The sequence below is a fragment of the Zootoca vivipara genome, chromosome 3 (assembly GCF_963506605.1).
Source record: "Zootoca vivipara chromosome 3, rZooViv1.1, whole genome shotgun sequence".
Lineage (NCBI taxonomy): Eukaryota > Metazoa > Chordata > Lepidosauria > Squamata > Lacertidae > Zootoca > Zootoca vivipara.
This window is the reverse complement of record NC_083278.1, coordinates 70,773,926-70,794,126: the sequence shown is the minus strand read 5'-3', so window position 1 is coordinate 70,794,126 and position 20,201 is coordinate 70,773,926. Positions and strand designations below refer to the sequence as shown.

General features: G+C 40.0%; 1 protein-coding gene across 6 annotated transcripts in view; it reads right to left on the bottom strand.

The window, feature by feature from the left end:
- Window positions 1-20,201, bottom strand: part of AFDN (afadin, adherens junction formation factor) — a 91,154-nt gene that overhangs the window by 50,992 nt on the left and 19,961 nt on the right. For 3 of the 6 annotated variants that reach the window (XM_035108552.2, XM_035108553.2, XM_035108556.2), the window contains exons 2-9: window positions 17,884-18,079; window positions 14,656-14,768; window positions 13,850-14,010; window positions 11,417-11,577; window positions 11,018-11,175; window positions 8,943-9,054; window positions 7,726-7,893; window positions 3,070-3,114 (exon numbers count right to left, since the gene is read on the bottom strand). In XM_035108552.2, the coding sequence (XP_034964443.2) occupies window positions 3,070-3,114; window positions 7,726-7,893; window positions 8,943-9,054; window positions 11,018-11,175; window positions 11,417-11,577; window positions 13,850-14,010; window positions 14,656-14,768; window positions 17,884-18,079 (1,114 nt within the window). Of the gene's footprint in view, window positions 1-3,069; window positions 3,115-7,725; window positions 7,894-8,942; window positions 9,055-11,017; window positions 11,176-11,416; window positions 11,578-13,849; window positions 14,011-14,655; window positions 14,772-17,883; window positions 18,080-20,201 lie in introns of all 6 variants that reach the window. The other 3 variants (XM_035108557.2, XM_060272824.1, XM_035108561.2) reach the window with 3 other exon arrangements.

Sequence of the window (20,201 nt, the reverse complement as noted above, 5' to 3'; positions counted from 1 at the left end):
ACCTCCTTTCACTGCAATATGGTGAACCTGACTGCCAGCATAGAGGAAAAATATATGGAAGCATGGAATAGTAAGTCTGGAAGGGAGGGAGTGGGGTAAAAGAATCACAGATGGGGGGAAACAAAAAGAATGCATGGCATTGAGAAAGTGGATGGAGAAAAGTTTTTCTCCTTCTCTCATAATACTAGCTCAGTTGGGTAGAGGATGGTGCTGGTAACGCCAAGGTGCCAGGTTCAATCCCCATGTGGGACAGCTGCATGTTTCTGCATTGCAGGGGGTTTTAGATGATTCTCAGGGTCCCTTCCAACTTGACAATTCTATGATTCTAACATCCAAACAAGCTGAATGTTGGAAGACTTAGGACATATTAAAAAGCATTTCTTCATGCAGCGCATAGTCAAACTATGATGCTTGTTCCTCCAGGAGGTAGTGATGGTCACCAACATGGATGGCTTTAAAAGAGGAATAGACAAATTCATGGAGCAGATCCACAGGTGAATCTGCCACTCTGGCTAGTTTGTTGAGGCCCTTCCAAAGATCTGTGAACCCAGTAGAACCTCTGTAGACCATGAGGTTCTACAGCACCACCGCAGACTATGGAGAAAGGTAAAAGTTAACAATAACTGTCTTAATGGAGAAGACCTCAGTATGCACTGTGCAGAAAAGCAAGCAGCAGCTGAATAAGCAGGGTGCAGTGGTGAAGAGGAGCAGGAGGTCCAGGGGACTCTTGCCAGTGGGCCTTCTGCTGGGATGTGGACCTTAAGCAATGTCCAACCATGCAGATACCTGACACCAGCCCTATAACTGATGGCAACACATGCTGACCTGTTCACACAGCAGATGCACCTCTCATTGGCAACCTAGACATACAAACATACACCCCTTCCCCCAGCACAACCAGTAAAGTGGAAACTAGAGAGGGACATGGGAGAGGCATACCTCCCATACACTAGCACCTCATTCTACTACTCTGGCCATTCTACTTAAAAAAAAGGCTAGATGATGGCATTAAAAGTAGATAAAAGCTTCCTCTTCTGCAGGCCTTGCATTTTCAAGAAGCACTACTGTACAACCTATTTTATTAACCCAATGAAATGAAGCAGAGCATTTCCTTCACCATGACCATGTGTTTGTCTGCACCCAATTGTTATCTCCAGCAGTCCTGCAGGTCTGGCTGTGGGAAGCCCATCCCTATGCTCAACAAGATGAGTGTTACAAGATCTAGAGTCACTTACCATAGTGGTTCCCCTTTGTCTCTTTCACTCCCTTTCCAACAGCCTTCCCAGAAACCTCCACTTGGTACCATCCTTATGGTTTTTAGACACCAGGTAAAGACCTCTCTGTTCACCTAGGCCTTTATATATGCTGGCCCTCTCAGTTTTTAAATCTGCATTTCTAACTTTGGGGTTCTGGCGAGTTTCTTTTTTTATATATTCAAGTTCCTTTTATTTTTCATTTAATATTTTATTTCTTATTTATTGTAAGCCTCCCTGACGGCTTTATATTATGGCTAGAAATGTTGTTAATAAATAAAATTTGAAAAGTGGGCTATGCTCCCAGACAGAGGCTAAGGAATAGCAGGCGCCTTGCTTCCTGGACAAAAGCAGAGCCAGAAATGAGCCTTCTCTCCAGAAGTAACAACTGTCATAGCCCTGACATCTGACCTGAAGAGGAATTATCTACTGCAAGATCTTTACTAGCTCAACAATAACTGAGAACTATCAGTAGCTTTCTTATTTTTACTTATAAACAGATGACCTAAATAAGGGCTGGGGAAACTTGTGACAGGCTGGTTGGACGCAATGTGAGCTGGGAGCCCAACGATACAGGGGGGGGGGCGTAAATTGCCCACTCATGAATTAAAGCTTAATAGAACTGCCAATGCAATGACATCTTGGAAACTACAGACAACTCTTGACAATTCCACATTATAAAGATGTATATAAAATTATGTGACCTACTTAAGAGAACCCAAGAGCTTTAGGGCTTTTCCTGTACCACCAAAAAGGATTCATGCATTATTTTAAAAGTGGTTTTAAAAAGCAAGAATTGACAGAACAGGCATTAAATATTCTTCATAATGGATTGAATATCTTAGTAGCAGCAAGAAAACAGTCTGCTGCTTTAACTGAGATTAAGCCTAAGAGTTTACATTTTCTGCTGGTACACAAATACATTCTTTCCCCGCCCCCAGCCCACAGAACAAGTTTATGAAAACACTGCAGCTGACAGCCAACTTACAGAAATGGGTGATATTTCAGAAGAGAAGCAACACTATTATATTTCAAACACCATGTTTAACCAAGTATATTGCCATTGTTTCTCTTTTGCAAAAAACAAAAACAGATTAGCTACCAACATAACTGGGAAACAAAGGATTCATAAACATTTTTCATTAACAACTGTTACAAAAGAAATCGTGTTCATTCTCTACACACACACATACACTGCCTCTTGATCAAACTAAAACTCTAGGTAGTGAAAGAAAAACAATGTCATCTTCTGATTTGTGAAAGAGGTTTCTAATTGCAACTAGAAATGTAAAGCATATTGTTCAAGTTATTGGCCACAAGCCAACTGCATGAATATGCAGTAATGGGCTGCTACATGTGTATAACCTTGATCAGAGGATTTTTAACAATGCTCATCCATCTATTTGGGAGAAGACAGCCTCCTGGAAGCTGAATCCAGTCCATGCTATCCAGTCCCAGATTATAAACTGTCAATTTTCTCAGTGGATGGTACATGTGCATGTAGAAATTGAACTGAGATGTGTGATCCCAAACCCTCGCAAGTACCCAAATTTTACAAAATTTTCTAATATTGATATATGTGGCCTCCAGATGATAGTGTTTAGAGCATACTAGGGATTTTTTTTAGAAAAAAAAAGTTTAATTTTGAATTATTCCTTTCCTCCACACCTGAAGCTAAACACTAGAAAGGGTTAGATCTGAGCTTCTGTTTATTAAGAAAAATGCAAGATCTGTTTTCAAAATTGACAAAAGCCTTTTTTGCTAGCACAGATTTTAGTGACTAGTGAGAAAGAACAGTATTAAATAACAGCATTACCTTCATAAGTGTGATAGTTGAAGTAGGCAAAGTGATTCCTTCTCCCTGGGATTAGAAAACACATGCACAGGACCCAGGTGAAGGCAGCATCAGCAGAACAGATACCATGCAGAACATGCGGAGGAGAGCAGAGAAAAGAAAAGATAGGAAAGAGTGAAACTGTAAGCCAACAACACTTACTCAATTTAAAAGGATGAAGTGCTTTTAACGCTTTCAACTTTAAATACTGCACAGAATATAGAGACATTGGTGTTGTGGATGGATTAATACGATTGTTAAGTAGTTGGCAGCAAGCTGCTAGAAGAAAGCACAGAAAAATCACCAAGCAAAGTGGAAAGGCCATCAATAGCTGTATACAAACTAAAACCTTAATTCATATGACTTCCATTTTAATTTAAGAAAATATTGTGTCTTCCATTCATTCACATAGGTGGATGTACTGGGGTACCATCATACCCATTACAAACGCACAGAATATGATGCCAAGGTACATCCACTCACAACCCTGCTTTCAAATATTAAGTAAAGCTGGAATTAAATGGCAGAGTAGCAGTCTCCCAATATGTTGTCATGTGAGATATTTTCCCTACATCCAGACAATCTGTGTGCAAATACAATCATGTGCACTATCACATATGCTGGAGGTTAAGTTTTATTTTGTTGCCATATATGAACTGGGCACCCCACATGATAACTGGTTGCTGTACAAAACCTCCACACGTATTATCCCCATATGAAAGATAGTGCAAATGAAGCAACAGCCTTCAGTATCTTGCACATTCAAAACTGCATATTCCTTCTGGTAAGAAGAGTTCTTGTTGGAAACACTATGACTGCCTCAACCCTCCTCTCCCATACCTTAATATCAGACAAATGAAAGTGAATAATAGTGAAAGAACCACAAGAAAAAAAATCCTCTTTTAGGAAGAAGTCTATACTGTATGTATAATAAAATTCACAGACAGGAGGATGGAGCAAAACTTGTTTTCAAAGGATAAAGAACTGCTCCCTATGGTTCCCAAGTGGAGGCAAACTATATGAAAATCAGAATACACTTGACACATATTCTTAAAGGATTAGAACAGTGGTACTACTTTTGTTGTATTTACCGTGTTCTACTGATGACACAAGGGACCCAGGTGGCGCTGTGGGTTAAACCACAGAGTCTAGGGCTTGCTGATCAGAAGGTTGGCGGTTCGAATCCCTGCAACGGGGTGAGCTCCCATTGCTCGGTCCCAGCTCCTGCCCACCTAGCAGTTCGAAAGCACATCAAAGTGCAAGTAGATAAATAGGGCCCGCTCTGGCGGGAAGGTAAACAGCGTTTCCGTGCGCTGCTCTGGTTCGCCAGAAGTGGCTTTGTCATGCTGGCCACATGACCCAGAAGCTGTCTGCGGACAAACGCCGGCTCCCTCGGCCTACAGAGCGAGATGAGCGCCACAACCCCAGAGTCGGACACGACTGAACCTGATGGTCAGGGGCCCCTTTACTTATGACACAAAAGCCACATAACAAATAACTCCAAGTATAAAGATCACATTTCATATTATCATAAAATTCAAGCTACAATCTAGAACTCCAAACCAGAACTGTTTACAATGACAGAGGCTGGTTTCAGTATTTTCTGATTTCATCCTTCTGCATAACCTGAATTCAGTTCTGCAACGGAACATTTGCATACATGGTTGATAGGTGGTGAGACTCCAAAATTCTACTAGTCCCAATTCCTACACTGGAAAACCATTGACACATCACTGCAGACATTTATGTGTGCTTTGTTTTCCACACTGTAAACCCAGAATATATTTTCCACCTGCGGTTTATATATACTGACATGCCACCCTCAATAATAATATTTTCAGGTTGGCTTACAAATAAATCACATGATAAAACAGCAAAAAGCAGCAGGTAAAAGCAGCACAAAACAGTACAGGTGAGAATTGAAAAGGAAATAAAAATATTTGCATAGTGCTGAAAAATTATCAGAATAGGAACCAGGCAAGTCTCCCTAGGGAGAGCATTCCACATGCAGGGTGACACCAATGAATAGCACCCACTCAATAACTAACCCACCCACCCACCTCCCCTCCCCTCCCCTTAAGAGGGGCATCAGAAGATGATGATCTCAAGAGTATAGCAGTTCGAAAGCACATCAAAGTGCAAGTAGAGAAATAGGTACTGCTCCAGCGGGAAGGTAAGCAGTGTTTCCGTGTGCTGCCAGAAGCAGATTAGTTATGCTGGCCACATGACCTGGAAGCTGTACGCAGGCTCCCTCAGCCAATAATGCGAGATGAGCGCTGCAACCCCAGAGACAGTCACGACTGGACCTAATGGTCAGGAGTCCCTTTACCTTTACCTAAAGAGACTTATGCCTGAACAAGGATGTGAACCCAGGTCTAACAACAACACTATTCATGATGCAACACTGGCTCTCATGCAACAATAAGCCCTAAGTGCAAGAGAACAACTACTGTGTTCACCAGGAATTAATTAAATTACATGAACCTAAACTACTCAACCCACAAAAAGTCTGTCCAAATAAATAAATAAATAAATAAATAATAATTTATTTATACCCCACCCATCTGGCTGGGTTTCCCCAGCCACTCTGGGCAGCTTCCAACAGAACATTAAAATACAATAATCTATTAAACATTAAAAGCTTCCCTAAACAGGGCTGCCTTCAGGATTCATTGTTTTGGCTTTATCTCCTTGCAATTCATCCTCCACCACAGCAAGTGATTCTGCCACATCTCTGCATTTGATGCAACTGGATCAATCACTCCTGATGCACAGATGCAACAGAACTACCTGCCTTTAGAAGTAGCTGTCTATTAACACTGTGAATGCATCACTGTACTGGGCTTCCCTCCTTCTAATAAGGCTTGTTCTAACCAGCAATTATTACTAATACAAAATATAAGGGGTGCATTTGTCCCTCCAATTTTAAATTTGGAAATCCTTAAATCAAATAGTATCAGCTTTCTAAGTCAAATACTTTTCTGCCCTCTGCACCTCTCTGTTGCCAATTCTATATTTGCAAGGTCGTATAAGTTTATACCTTGATCATAAGGAACCCCATGCTTCTTGTGGCTTTTAGACTTGTGGGGGTGCAAAGGTGAGAGTGAAAGGGTGGAGGAGCTTGGCTTTTGCTGTTCATATTCCTAAAAAACATGGGGGGAACTTGCAGCATTCCTTAATATGAAGCATTTGCCTATAAATGCTATTAAAAGCTATTTTTTTCCAAATACTGGTTAGAGATTTTCTTTCACAGATATTGGCATCTGTGAGAACAGTGTGAGCAGCTGGTAGAAATAAGACAAAGGAGGACAGTAGCTTATAAGAAGGGCTGTAATATATAGGAAGCACTGTAGCACCAGTGGTTGAGCACCTGCTTTGCATGCAGAGGGTCCCAGGTTCAATCCCTGGCATTTCCAGGTAGTGCTGGGGGGAAATTCCTGATCCGAAACCTTGCAGAGCTGCTGCCAGTCAATGGAGACATTTCTGAGCTATATTGACCATTGGACTGACAAAAAACAATGGTACCTTGGTTTACAAACTTAATCTGTTCCGGTAATCCGTTCTTAAACCGAAACCGTTCTTAAACTGAGGCGCGCTTTCCCTAATGAGGCCTCCCACCGCTGGTGCTCTTCCACCGTTCGGATTCCGTTCTTAGACCGAGGTAAAGTTCTCAAACCAGAACACTACTTTAGGTTTTGCAGAGTTTGTAAACTGAATCGTTCATAAACAGGACTGTTCTTAAACCGAGGTACCACTGTATAAGGCAGCTTCCTATGCTCCCATTACTAAAAACAACAGTTTAGATACAATATGGCCAAATTTATGTAAAAGGTGCACTCCACTCTGGGAAGGACTATTCTGTTTAACTTATTCATCTTATTTTCGCCCTGCCCTTTATCATCTGGTCTCAGGGCAAATACATCATAAAAACTCATAAAATACAAATGCTATATAATAAAATACCACATTAATAAAAGCACAGCATCAATAACATATTAAGCAGGCAATAAAAACATGAGAGTCAAAATCTCAACCCCTCCCAGAAATGTTTACCTCACTCTAAAGTGTTGTGTAAGAAATGTGAAACAAAAGCCAAAAGATGTTGTTACGGAAGCAGAAGCCTGAGCTCCAACACAGAAGCTACTTAATACAGCACCATGTGAATCCTTGTGCAAACCTTTTTTCCGTGGTGCGAATCTATCTTCATATACATTTATCTTTAATGTTGTATCTATTTATACAATTTGAAACAAAACACTTCAAAAATGAAAATCTATAAAGTTATATTCAAATGGAATATTGAAATATAAGTCTGTTATTTTCTTTGCTATTATGTGTTTTTTGTTACCTCAGTGATTTCATGGATGACTATATCAAACATAGCCTTTTTTTCCTTCAAAAACCATCTGATGAAGCTGCTTTATCCAACTTATCCAAAAGTACCCTTGACTAATGATCCAGAAACCTTAAAACTTCGGTTGGAAACTGCAATCAAAATAACCCATCCCTACCAATTCTATTCCATAAAGCACAATAAATGGAGGATAGTGAACTCTAAAGTATTAGAGTCCATCAGGGTTGACCTGAAAGCAAGTGATTCAAAAAATGGATGACCATTATTGTAATAGAAATTCTTACCGGGACTTAGTTCAACCAGATAAGGTAGCTTCTCTGGAGGAAGGGAAGAGCCATAACCAGACCCGTCAACTCTTTCCTTCCCCTTTAATGGCTTTCCATCAAATTGTTTCTTCAACTTCTTTGGAACATAATCAGGTGGTCGCCTTTTCAACTGAAAGACCAGTATCCCTAAACACAAAACCACAAACAAAACATCTGAGGTCTCTCCTGTCCTTAAGGTATAAATAAATTAAATTCATATTGTATATTATTAACTATACAGATTTGACTGTGCTCTCCTAAACATAATGATCGAATTGAAAATTAGGATTAAATATGAGGATTAAAGAACTAAAATATTTTCAACATAACTTATTACTGTTCTCCAGAATCCAGTGCTCTAGAGCAGTGTTTCTCAACCAGTGTGCCTCCAGATGTTTTGGGACTACAACTCCCATCATCCCTAGCTAGCAAGACCAGTGGTCAGGAATGATGGGAGTTGTAGTCCCAAAACATCTGGAGGCACACTGGTTGAGAAACACTGCTCTAGAGTACATTAGATCATATATTATATTTGAATGGATAGCCTTTTCATTCTAAACAAACCACAATCAGTAAGCTAATAACAAGTCTTTGCAGCCCAGGGGTGGGAGAGAGGAACACAGAAAAACAACAACCCTGCTTTCCTTTGCATCCTGCTGACTGAAGCCTCACCATTCACTGAGCAACACTACTGGATACAAAGCCTTGGGTACAAAAAAATGGATTGTTGGAGCAAAACAAACCATGATCTCAAATGTAATGCTAAGCCAGAGATCATGGTTTGTTTCCTCCCAGGTGAGCAGAAAGGAGCAAAGTGGAAGCAGTTAACTTCTGCAATGTAAGCCAAGTTTTATGACTCTCCATTAGCCATTGTTTGGTGCTTCATGAATATACCTGGACGAGCCTTGGGCTCATGACTCCTTTCTCCCCTCGTGCATGAGGACTGCCTGTCAACAAACAATTGTTTCAAATCCTGATTAACAAGATCATACAAGCAATAGTCTGATCATTCAGACACTGAGGCAAACAATAACAGGACCAGACAACAAGGACTCATCCATGTCCAAGGGGAGAAACAAAGTGCAAGTGTTTTAGGTTTAAGGCTAATAACCCACTCCTCCTCCTGGCTTGTTCACAGTGCCTTGCCAGTATGTGACCATTGGGTTTTATTACATATTATGAACAACTAAAATTACCTTTGTCACTTGGCCATTCCCTGAATATCTGAAGTGGGCACTCATCATCATCAAGAATAGATTCCTTAGCACCTTTATCATCAGAATGTTGAGCACCAGGAGGAAGCATGACCTACAGAAAAGATAAATTATGAGTTTGAACAGAGCAGTTACCCAAGGATAAACATTCAGAGGCCAAACCACCCTCTCATTTCCTTTCTCCAAACGTAAGCAGTACATAATTCTGTTGGTACAAAGTACACCATGCCATATTATTTGGGAGGGCGGAATACAAATAAAATTTATTATTATTATTATATTACGTGTGCTCACTGCTCAACCAAAAGGTAGTAAGAATGCATCCTTTCAAGTTTTATGACTCTGATATTACAAAGCAGGTAGTGAAATTTTATGCCTGCATCACGGCTGGTAGGATAGTATCACAGTGGCCCTGTTCAGCCATAATGGGAAATCATGGTTTTTCTGTTGTGGGAACAAGCCTGCAGAAACCTTGGGCTCACATGACCCTTTGTACAATCATAGTTCACCAATTTCAGGAGTAATGGGGAAGGGTGACTTATTCAAATGCAAAAGCTCTCAATGCCTTCCTCCCTATCACAAGAAAGAAGGACTGAATGCCCAGGCTTGCTGTGATATATTCTCAGAACAGAAAACCATGGTTTTATGTTTACATTTAAACAAGACCAAACTCTGAAATATCTGCCAAGTTGTGTATTGTGATCAAGAAGGTGTGGGGGAGACTATGGCTGACAATTTAGGAATGACACAAATAACTTTATATTATGACTTCTGCTTCAATATGCCAGAAAAAGATGTACACAAATACAATAATATGCTTCCACAAATCTAAGATTTGGCTAGATATACAGTATATAAATTCTACTACCAAGTAATAAATCGAACCATAAAATTAAAAGATCTTACTAACTACCGTTAACATGGAAAGGAAATCAGCACCCAAGTGACCACAATACAGAAGACCCTAACACTGGTCACCTCACTTCAGATTACACAAGGTTACAGAGAAATTAGTTTTTACATGTGCATTTTCCTTCTGCTACACGATAGGCATCCTATCTTCCTTCTGCCTTCACTTAGTAAAGGCAATAATTCAGACTTTTGCTAGACAGCAAACCTGCCTCTTTCCTGCCATAGTCGAGATCAATATCAAGGAAAACCCTAGCTCCAGTACCTACAGGCCTAAATTCAGGCTTCTTATAGGAACGAAACAGCCCTTGCAACTTTTAACACAGAGGACTGTACTGCTACAATTCAGAGCACCTTCTAGATGGGAAAACCAGACACTTCAGAAAAAATGGTACTGACAGTGAAAAATAATTGGCTACATACACAAACCTTTAAAGAGATATCTGCCAATGATGTGGTGAAAAAAGTCAATCCATACTCAGGAATTTTTGTACTATGTTTTCAGAAGTTTGATAAATTTTGTTCATAGTATGTAAGGTACTTCATGGATTCAATCTTAGAATTTTCTCAGATTGTAACAAGAGTTCCTCTTGACCACCCATTTTAGCTTTTGCCCATACTGCAATGAGTTAGGTAACAACTTTAATCAACCGTCAAAATAAAGCCCACAGACACGTCTATCCATGTCAGTCAACAGGAATATACCACTTTTGCTCATGGTATTACAGTTGAATGTCAGCATGTGCTAACAATAACAGCTGTCTGAGACTGTGTGGGCATCTGGTTGGAACTTTAGGCCTTTTAGTCAAAACCTTAGTTTGCTTTAAAAACAGATCAAGAACATTATTCAGCACTGTTAGCTTTCACTAATTTTTGCTACTTTCTTCAGGGCAAGATGCCAACCAAGACAGCCAAGAACTCAACAGATAAAATCACTTGGCAGGATCATAAAGTTATATGATACTAAAACTAAGATTACTGCCCAACCATACCAACCCTAAGGTCTGAAGAACCTGAGGAACCAAGTTATCATGTTGATACAGACAATAAATTATAAATAAGCTGAGTGGGGAATCTCCCCACCACAACATCATCATTTAAAAAACCCAAGCAACAGGATTATTTCAAGAACTATTTTATTTACTCACACGAGCAATACAGTAGTCCTTGGGGTTTTCCTTTTCGAGACCATACTTCTCCAGTGCTTCAATAACTGCAAAGTCTGCTGTATCTGTGGTAGATAGCAGGATTGTCTTGTATGGTATATTTGGTTTCAAACTGTCTGCATAAATCCTCAATGTACCACCTGAAAAATACATAATTTGTAACTTAAATTAAAAATATAATGAAATGTAAGTCACACAACCTAAGCACTTGAATTGATTTTCAGTATCCACTAAAACAGCAAAAAGAAGGAACTTCGGTATTTTATGTATTTATACTTCAAAAGCCCCTGAAGTGTCCCCAGGAAGACTAATGGAAGTCAGCACACATTCTGTAAGTTCCACCCATCCAATGAATATTATTGATTTATTCTAAATTACCACCTGAATCTGGTCTGCCATCAGAGCTCCGGAACTCTTGCATTCTCTTTTCTAGCTTTTGCTGTCTCCGTCGTTTCATTACCACCTCTGGATTAGATATTGTTCGTGTGAAACTGGTCTCAGGCATATCTTTGTAGACCTCTGCTGCAAGGCGAGAATTCTCACTGCCAATAGTAATTTAAGGCAATAATGAAATAGCTTATTTATTTCAGCAATTTTTATACCGCCTAACACTATAGTCTAAGACAGGCTGAATCCTTATAACCTTACTGTACAATAAATAATAATAAAAAATTCCTTCCAGTAGCACCTTAGAGACCAACTAAGTTTGTCATTGGCATGAGCTTTCATATGCATGCACACTTCTTCAGATCCACTGAAACATTAAATATTATTCAGTTAACTCTAACATACTTAAAATGACTGCTGAAATAAAAAGGTCTTTACTAGGAGCTGCAAGTTCAACAAAAAGGGGAAAGTGGTTTCTCTAATCTCAGCTAGGAGGGAGTTCCACAGAGTTGGTCCTACAACACTGAATTCACACTCCTCATGGATACAAGCCATGGGGGACCACTAACAGTGACCCCCTTGAGACATCAGTGACTGGCCAGTGATATAGGGAGTCAGGTACTCCTTAAAGCTTCCCAGATCCAAGCTGTTAAATCATGTAAATTAAAACAAGAGCCTTGAAACTGACCTAGCAGCATATAGTCAGTCTGAACCAAGAGTCTAGCTAGTTTGTTTCCACAAACTGGTGCTTCCAGAAGATGCCTGTAAGTTGCCCTACAGAGTGCACTTCAATAATTGAGCCTTGAGGTGACCAGTACTGTACATGACTGGCTGTGGTCAGGCTTTTCTGTCCCAAAACAGCTATTGTAGGTATACCAGCTGTAGCTGGTAAAAGGTACTCCTAGTTACTAAGGCTAACTAAGCCTCCAGTAACAAAGATGGGGCAACCCTAAACAATGAACCTGCTCTTGAAGCATACAAGTGCACATCACTTAAAAGGTACATAACAAGAAACATAAAACTTACATAAAACACTACCTCCAACAATTCTATACCCTGTAGTAAACATCTACATGTTGGGGTAGAACCAAACTTAAGTATTCCATGAACCAAAGGGGTATTTCTATCCTAGGAAGGCTTTTTATCCAGCAGAGGATTGATGACATGCTTACAGTGTTAGGCATCTGTCATCTACAGAGGAAAAAAGTCTCTACTGATTATAATCAAGGAGATTTAATATTCCCAACCTCCTTCAGAAAGCTTGAGATGGATTTGCCATAGGGTCCCAAATTCCATTTTTGCCCGTGCGCGTGCACACACACAAATATACATATACTACCTCGAAAAAGGAACCTACATAGAATCATCCTTCTTTGTTGCTGTAAGTATAGGCTTTAAACAGAGGTAATAATAATAATAATAATAATAATAATAATAATAATAATAATATATTTTTATACCCCGCCCATCTGGCTGGGTTTCCCCAGCCACTCTGGGTGGCTTCCAACAGAAAAATAAAATAAAATAATCTATTAAACATTAAAAGCCTCCCTAAACAGAGCTGCCTTCAGATGTCTTCTAAAAATCTGGTAACTGTTTTTCTCTTTGACATCTGATGGGAGGGCGTTCCACAGGGCGGGCGCCACCACTGAGAAGGCCCTCTGTACTGGATCTCAGTGTCTGGGCAGAACGATGGGGGTGGACCGAGGCCATTTAGTAACACTAAACTACATCTCCCCATTTGGGAGAAGTCATATTTGAGCATATGAAATGCATACATTCAATGGGCAATTTACAGAACCAGATAAAGGAATTTTGTCAAAATGAAAAGAGACATTCCTGAGAATCTCAAAACTCTGTTATTCAGGCCCATTCATATGTAGGGAAACAAACATGGTTATCCTGGTGTGGTGGTCTGGTCTGGATTGGGAGTCCACACCAGTTTCTGCTGAAAATCACTTTCTCGACTGCTTTTGCTTTTACTGGTGTCTACAGTAAAAAGCACTGCCGGGATCAGGGACACATTCTGGATTGGGACCCTATGCACACTTTCCCCCAAAATAGAAGTGACCAGGTTAAGCCTGATGGTTTACCTGTGCATGTCTAATACAATGTGTAGTTTGGCCGCATGTTTTTTTTGTTTTTTTTTTAGAAAAAGCATTAATGGTCACATTAGCCTGCCAATCTGCATTTCCCTCACACATTAGCTCTGGAAGAGAGCAGTTAACTCAGTCTCTCTGATTATGTAAACTACCTTTGGATGCAATTTATAACCCTTAAGTTATGTGACAGTATTGAATGAGAACTTGTATACACCAACCCTGAAGGAAGTATAATATTCATATATTTTAAGAGACGTCTCCCCAAGTTAAAGTATTCATCTATGTACAGATTAGACATTGTACTATTTGATGCACTGATACTCACATATCATCCCCATGAAACAGCCCATCACCATCTAAAGCTTGCCGTGATGCTTCTTTATCCCGCCTCTTTTTTTCCTTCTTTTCTTTTTTTGATAAAGTTCGTTTGAAGTTCTGAATCACTCCTTCTTTTTCTTGTTTTTCAGGGCCATTGCTTTGAGCCTTCTGAAACAAACAGTGTTTAGTATCATGATCTACTGCAACTCTAACCACATTAATTTCCAAATGAAAACTTATTTCATTTTATTTGAAACATGATGCAGTCAGGCGACATATTAGCAGAGCTTTTCCACGTAGCATGGTTCTTTTACAGCCTGGCCCAAAGCAATAGGCAGAACTGATGGTGGCTCACTGTAATTTCTTTGCAATAAATTTTAAGAGTAAAATCACTTGCATAAACCAGGACCTCTGGAGTAATCTGACCAACTGGCCACCTCAGCAAGTGTCAGTTGAATATTCATTGACTGTGAGCAAAACTATGATATTTTAACTTAATTTGTTGACCATGGAAGATACCCCAGAAACATTTTGCAATCAACTGCTTAGCCTCATCAGTCAAGTCAGTAGCTAGCAGAGATGTGATCCCTGATGGCTGCCCAGCAGTGACAATAAATCAGAGCAGACTGTCTGATGACACACACTAATAGGCTGTAGGATGTGAATATAATGGAGAAGGATTATCCAAAACTCGGTCATATGTACCCACAATACATTGCCAGATTTGTTGTTGCAAGCCCAAAGGCAATTTATGAAAACTCAAATGCATTTACAATAGTGTCCAAAATATACAGTAATATTGCTTTCTTTTACCTTTGCAGAAAGTGCATCATTTTCATTCTTGAGTACAAATCTTCCTTCTCGATCATCTTTGTTCCAATTTAATTGTACAACTAAAGGTTTCTCGTCTATATCCAATCTTCTTTCTTCTTCAAAATATGAAATAAAGCACAACTAGTGATTACTTACTATTTCAAGATCAACAATTGCAGTACATTGACTGTTAACTTACTAGCCAAAGAACAAGATTTAATTCATGCTTTAATTTATTGCACTTCTGAAGCAGAAGATCATATCAGAACTTTCAAAGCAGTGGCAGCTGACATGGTACCTTCCATATGTTGTGGATATCAGCTCCCATCATTCCTATTCATTGGTCATGCTGGCTGGAGCTGATGGGAGTTGCAGTCCATAACATTTGGGGGATACCTGGTTAGCTGCCCTGTTTTAAAATCAGAGCAGAATATGAACCACTGGCAAGCTGTGCCAGTAGGCAACTCAGACAATTCTAATATTTATTCATTTCAAAGCTCCTTCCATAAGTGAAAGGAGGGGCTCCTCTATGGCTCCTATTTTTTATTTTTTTAAATGACAGTTATTAAAGCCATTTCCTCATTACCATTTCAGATTAATATTGCTCACAAAGCCAAAGCTAGAAACTGACAGGTTAGCCATTACTTCATTTTTAAAGTCATCCTTCTACTAAGAAGTAGCCCCTCAAGCTGTACTTACAAAAACATCATATTTAGTAAATATCCAATTTAAATTCAAGAACATGTAATATAACTTTTTAAAATTCTGGCTGTTCTGTTAGATTTTGAACATCTTTATAAGAAATGGGGAATGTGGATTAAAATTTTATGGTAAGAGATTACCGTATATGCTGGCGTATAAGGCGACTGGGCGTATAAGACGACCCCTTACTTTTCAAGTTAAAATATAGAATTTGGGATGTACTCCAGCCCTTTTTTGGCGGGGAGGGGAGGCTGTCTTCTCCAGCACTCAAGTCTGCAGCCGGGGAAATGGTGGTTTGTTTGTTTGCTTGCTTGCTTAGTTATTGAGAAGGGGAAAGAAGCCAGAGAGAGGAGAGATAGAGAAGCAGAGACATCGATCAAAAGGAGGGAGAGGGAGAGGGAGGCAGAGACAGCAAAAGGGGGGGAAAGAAACCATAGAGAGGATAGCGATAGAGGGGCAGAGACATCGGAGGCTCACACAGCCAGCGAAAGACGCTGAGCAGCAGTGAAAGAGAGAGCGGAGAGAGAGAGAGAGACGGAGAGATCCCTTTGCTTTGCGCTGACAAAAAGAGAAGAGGCAGCAGCTTGACACCAATGAAATACACAAAACTGTATCTCTGCGCTGATCCAGGTCACAAAGCCATGAGGGAGCCATTCTCCCTGGCGGGGAGCAGCCCCCTCCCAAGCGCGCTTCTTTGCGTTCATATGGTCACTGCATACAGTGGGGATGCGGCCGTTTTTGAGCTCCCCCCACCGTATGCGGTGACTGCAGATTCTTGGACCCGGCGTATAAGACGGGCCCCCAACTTTTGAAAAAAATTTCCTGGGTTCAAAAGCCGTCTAATACGCCAGTATATACGGTAAGATAAATTTGTAAGCCTGAAACAGTTTTTAAAACCAATAAAACAAAACAGCACTTGACCATGCTGACTCTCAATTCAGCTTCAGTTTACCAAGGCATATCCAATCCACTACCAAATCAAAACACAAACTAGTTCATAGTCAATATTCATATTCCTAAACCAGCCAAGAATGAAATAAAATAGAGTGCCATAAACACAGTGATGATACCAAACTCCAGATATCCAGACATCAACATCTAACAGATTATTAAAAAATTAAAAACAGTGTTAACAAGATAGAAGCCCAACGCATTTTATGTCAACGTTGCTTCTTAAAAGCTGAAACAGTAGACACTTAACAGTACCAACCAGTCAAGAATAAGCAGAACCCACAGAAAAGTAGATATGCACACAAAAAACACTATTACAAGCAGTTCCAGAAAACCTAATGAAGTTCCTAACTATCAACTGGTATACAATGTTAGCATCAAATCCTGACATGCAGCCTAGAAAATTTGGTTAATTTCCAAAAGAAAAATATGCAAATGAGTAAAATACTTTAAAATAATTATTAAAGGCAGTGTCTGTATGCTATATGTGCATGCACTGCTTGGTATATTACAGCCTGAAAAAAAAATATGTCAATGGAAGAGAGCATTAAAGGAGTTTCAGAGTTTGGCTTAACATTCATTCTACTGTTGTTCAAGACAATGACTGGTTATTCTGTTCAGATGTGCAATTCTGAGCTTTCTGTAGAAACTGTTTTCCTGCATGATTATATTAAGATTACACATTGTTTCTAGCAAGCAGGGCCCTAGAGAGAAATCAGTACCCAGTACAAATGAAAGAAAGTAGTTGTGTATAATACCAACTGTCTTTAAGAGGTGAGGTACCCTGTTTCTCATATTTTAAGACATACCCATAAAATAAGCCATAGCAGGATTTTTAAGCATTCAAGGAATATAAGCCATACCCCGAAAATAAGACATAGTGATAGGCGCAGCAGCAATGCCGGCCGCAGCAGCAGAAGGAGGAAAAAAATAAGACATCCCTTGAAAATAAGCCATAGTGTGTTTTTTTGAGGAAAAAATAAATATAAGACATGTCTTATAATATGAGAAACACGGTACCACATTCTGAGCCAGCTGAAATTTACACTCCATGTTCAAAAGCATTCTATTAATTAATCCTTGAGAATACAATTAATTCATATTATCATTACTGTGTGGACTAATAGCTGGCATCAGTTAATGAAAAATCCTTCTAAACTACTGTAAACCCAGCATTGTGGACACACTTCTTTAAAAAATAATAATCTCAGAACAAGCCTTCAAGCCTTCAAAAACCAATGCAAGATCTTCCTCTTCATTAAGGCAATGGGAGACTTTTTTTCTGAGGCCAAATCTTGAGGTCTGACATTTTGAATCTGAATTTTCTTATATTGTAATTTGTGAGTGTGTGTGACTTTATGTTTTTATGTTGCAAGTTTTCAATATGTCATTTTAACCGACAATTTTGTTGTATCTAATCAATGTAACTGCCAAGGGAAACTGCCAAGCAATGTAACTGCCAAGCAGTAATTGGAAATTACTTAATCTTCTAAGCCAAATTTTACTCCCTCGCTCTCTGCAATTAATATAGATATAGTTTTAAGTTTTGAGTAGTCCCAAACTTAATACACTAACCTCCACTGACGTGCACTTCATAAAGTGAGTATTTAGGGGATGATAACATCCGCATATCCGGCCGAAATTTCTCTGCAAGTGTTTCTATTACATCCTGAGTTGTAGCAGTGCTAGACACACGGATACATTTTGTTGCAAAATTTCCAGCTGCTTTGTCTTGAAAATAAAATCTCATAACTCCATGGAATTCCAGATCCTGTAATGAAATAAAATAGAATCAATGACATTTTGTCAATTCACTTGCTTTTTCATGTAATAATTTATTTCTATACATTTATCAATTATTTTGCCTCTCCAATACACCAAGTTATTCTTACATATTCAACACATTCTATGAAAGAGAAGTGTATGAGCGGAGGAAATAGTCTCTTATGTTTACTTTTCCCACAACTAGAAATAGCAGGTAACTGCCATAGCAGATAACTCTTGTCCATACCCATACACCTATATAAACTGGAGTACTTTGATTTTAAATATGCTTAGTTCTATATCAGAAACAGTTTAAACAAATAACTCCAAGTGATCTGCATTTGAAGCTTGACTACTGCAATGTTTTAAATTTTAGCACTTTTCATGAATAGCATGTTTACTGATCCTAAAACAACATTTATCATGGTGAATGCATCACATTAAGACTCCACAATTGGATGATCTGTATCATAATAGTTCCAAATTGCGTCTTCTGCCATATATGTCAAGAATGCTTTGATGGTGTTTCCTGCTTGGCAGGGGGTTGGACTGGATGGCCCTTGTGGTCTCTTCCAACTCTATGATTCTATATCTGCCTTTACCTTGAGATTTTCATCAGAGGCTCTTTTTCTCAGGTTTCCCCACGTGACATGAGGTGACGGCAAACAGAGAAAGGGCCTTCTTGGTGATGATCCCTACTTATGGAATCCACCTCCAGCCCCCAAGGGAGACTCAACTGGAGTCTGTACTATAGAATCTCACGAATGAAATCTGAATTATTTGAAAACAATACACAAGGTGTATATAGACTTTATAGACTGGTGTTTAAACACAGTGTATTAACTGCACCACTGCTTCAGGTTTTATTACAATTGGTTAATTGTATGATGATCACCCTAAGCTTCATAAACCATGAGTAAGTACAGAAAGGAGAAACAATTTCAGGCAAATGCAGCTGGGTTATTTTTTATATTTTCAAAATTATGTATCCTAAAATATTTAAAATGTCCAGCAAAAAAATTGTAGTTATGAAAATAAATCCCTGCATTATTCAGCAATGCTGGAAACTTCTTACATGCTTTAGTACAATAGCAGTCCATCTTAGTTAACATTCTGGGTTGTTCTCTCACACACTCTGACTGCTACTGGCAACATCCCTTCACTTCTAGTATATTTCAGGTGGTTCTTTCTAGCTCATATCTTAAAGGAACATTACCCTCACAAAGCAGTCTATCGTCTTCAGACAGCCAAGGTACATGCTCTACAATAGCTGCATTCTTAAATTAATGCACTATGCATTTATCAACTTGGGGTGATGTAACAACGGTGACCCTACATGGACAAATAAAGGCTTGCTGGAGTTCACCCAATTCTTGTAACCTCCCAGTTTGATTACTATAATGTGTGGGTCTGCCTCTGAAAACAGTCCAGAATCTCTTCAGTTGGTCCAAATTAAGGTGGCCAGATTATTTGAGCATGATCAATATCATCCCATTACACCAGTGCTTCATCATCTGCACTGGGTCCCAGTCCACTTCTGGGCTCAATTCAAAGTGCTAGCTTTAACCTTTAGAGCCCTAAATTCAAGACAAGTTATTAAAGTAGTTGCCATGTGAAATTCTAGGGCACGGGTGTCAAACACAAGGCCCGGGGGCCTAATCCGGCCCGCCAGACCTCGTCATGTGGCCCGCGTAGCCGACAACGACAATAGCCGCTGACAGTAGTTCTGGAGCCTGCGATTGGCCGAGGGTCAAAACCGGGGGTGGGGCTGCAGGCGGAGGCCGGGGCGCTGGAGCCGCGCTGACGGCCTTGGCCAGGGAATTTCAATTTTGAATGAGGCTGAGGGAGGCGGTGGAACAGCGGCCAGACGGGGAAGTGAGATGCAGGAGGAGGAGGAGGAGGAAGCCCGCCGAGGAGGTAGGAAAGCCCTACAGGTGCCACCGGCAAAGTTGGTGCCGGGACAGAGCAGTGCTGGATTTTTTTTTTGGCGGGCTTTGCTGTTGTCTCTGAGAGCGAGTGAGGCGGCAATGGGGAGCCGCCGCCCGCCGCTTCCCTTCCTCTCCTCGGCTGCATCCGGGAGGTGGGCGAGCGAGCGGGCGAAAGGGACGCGGAGTGAGCCTGAGGGGGAA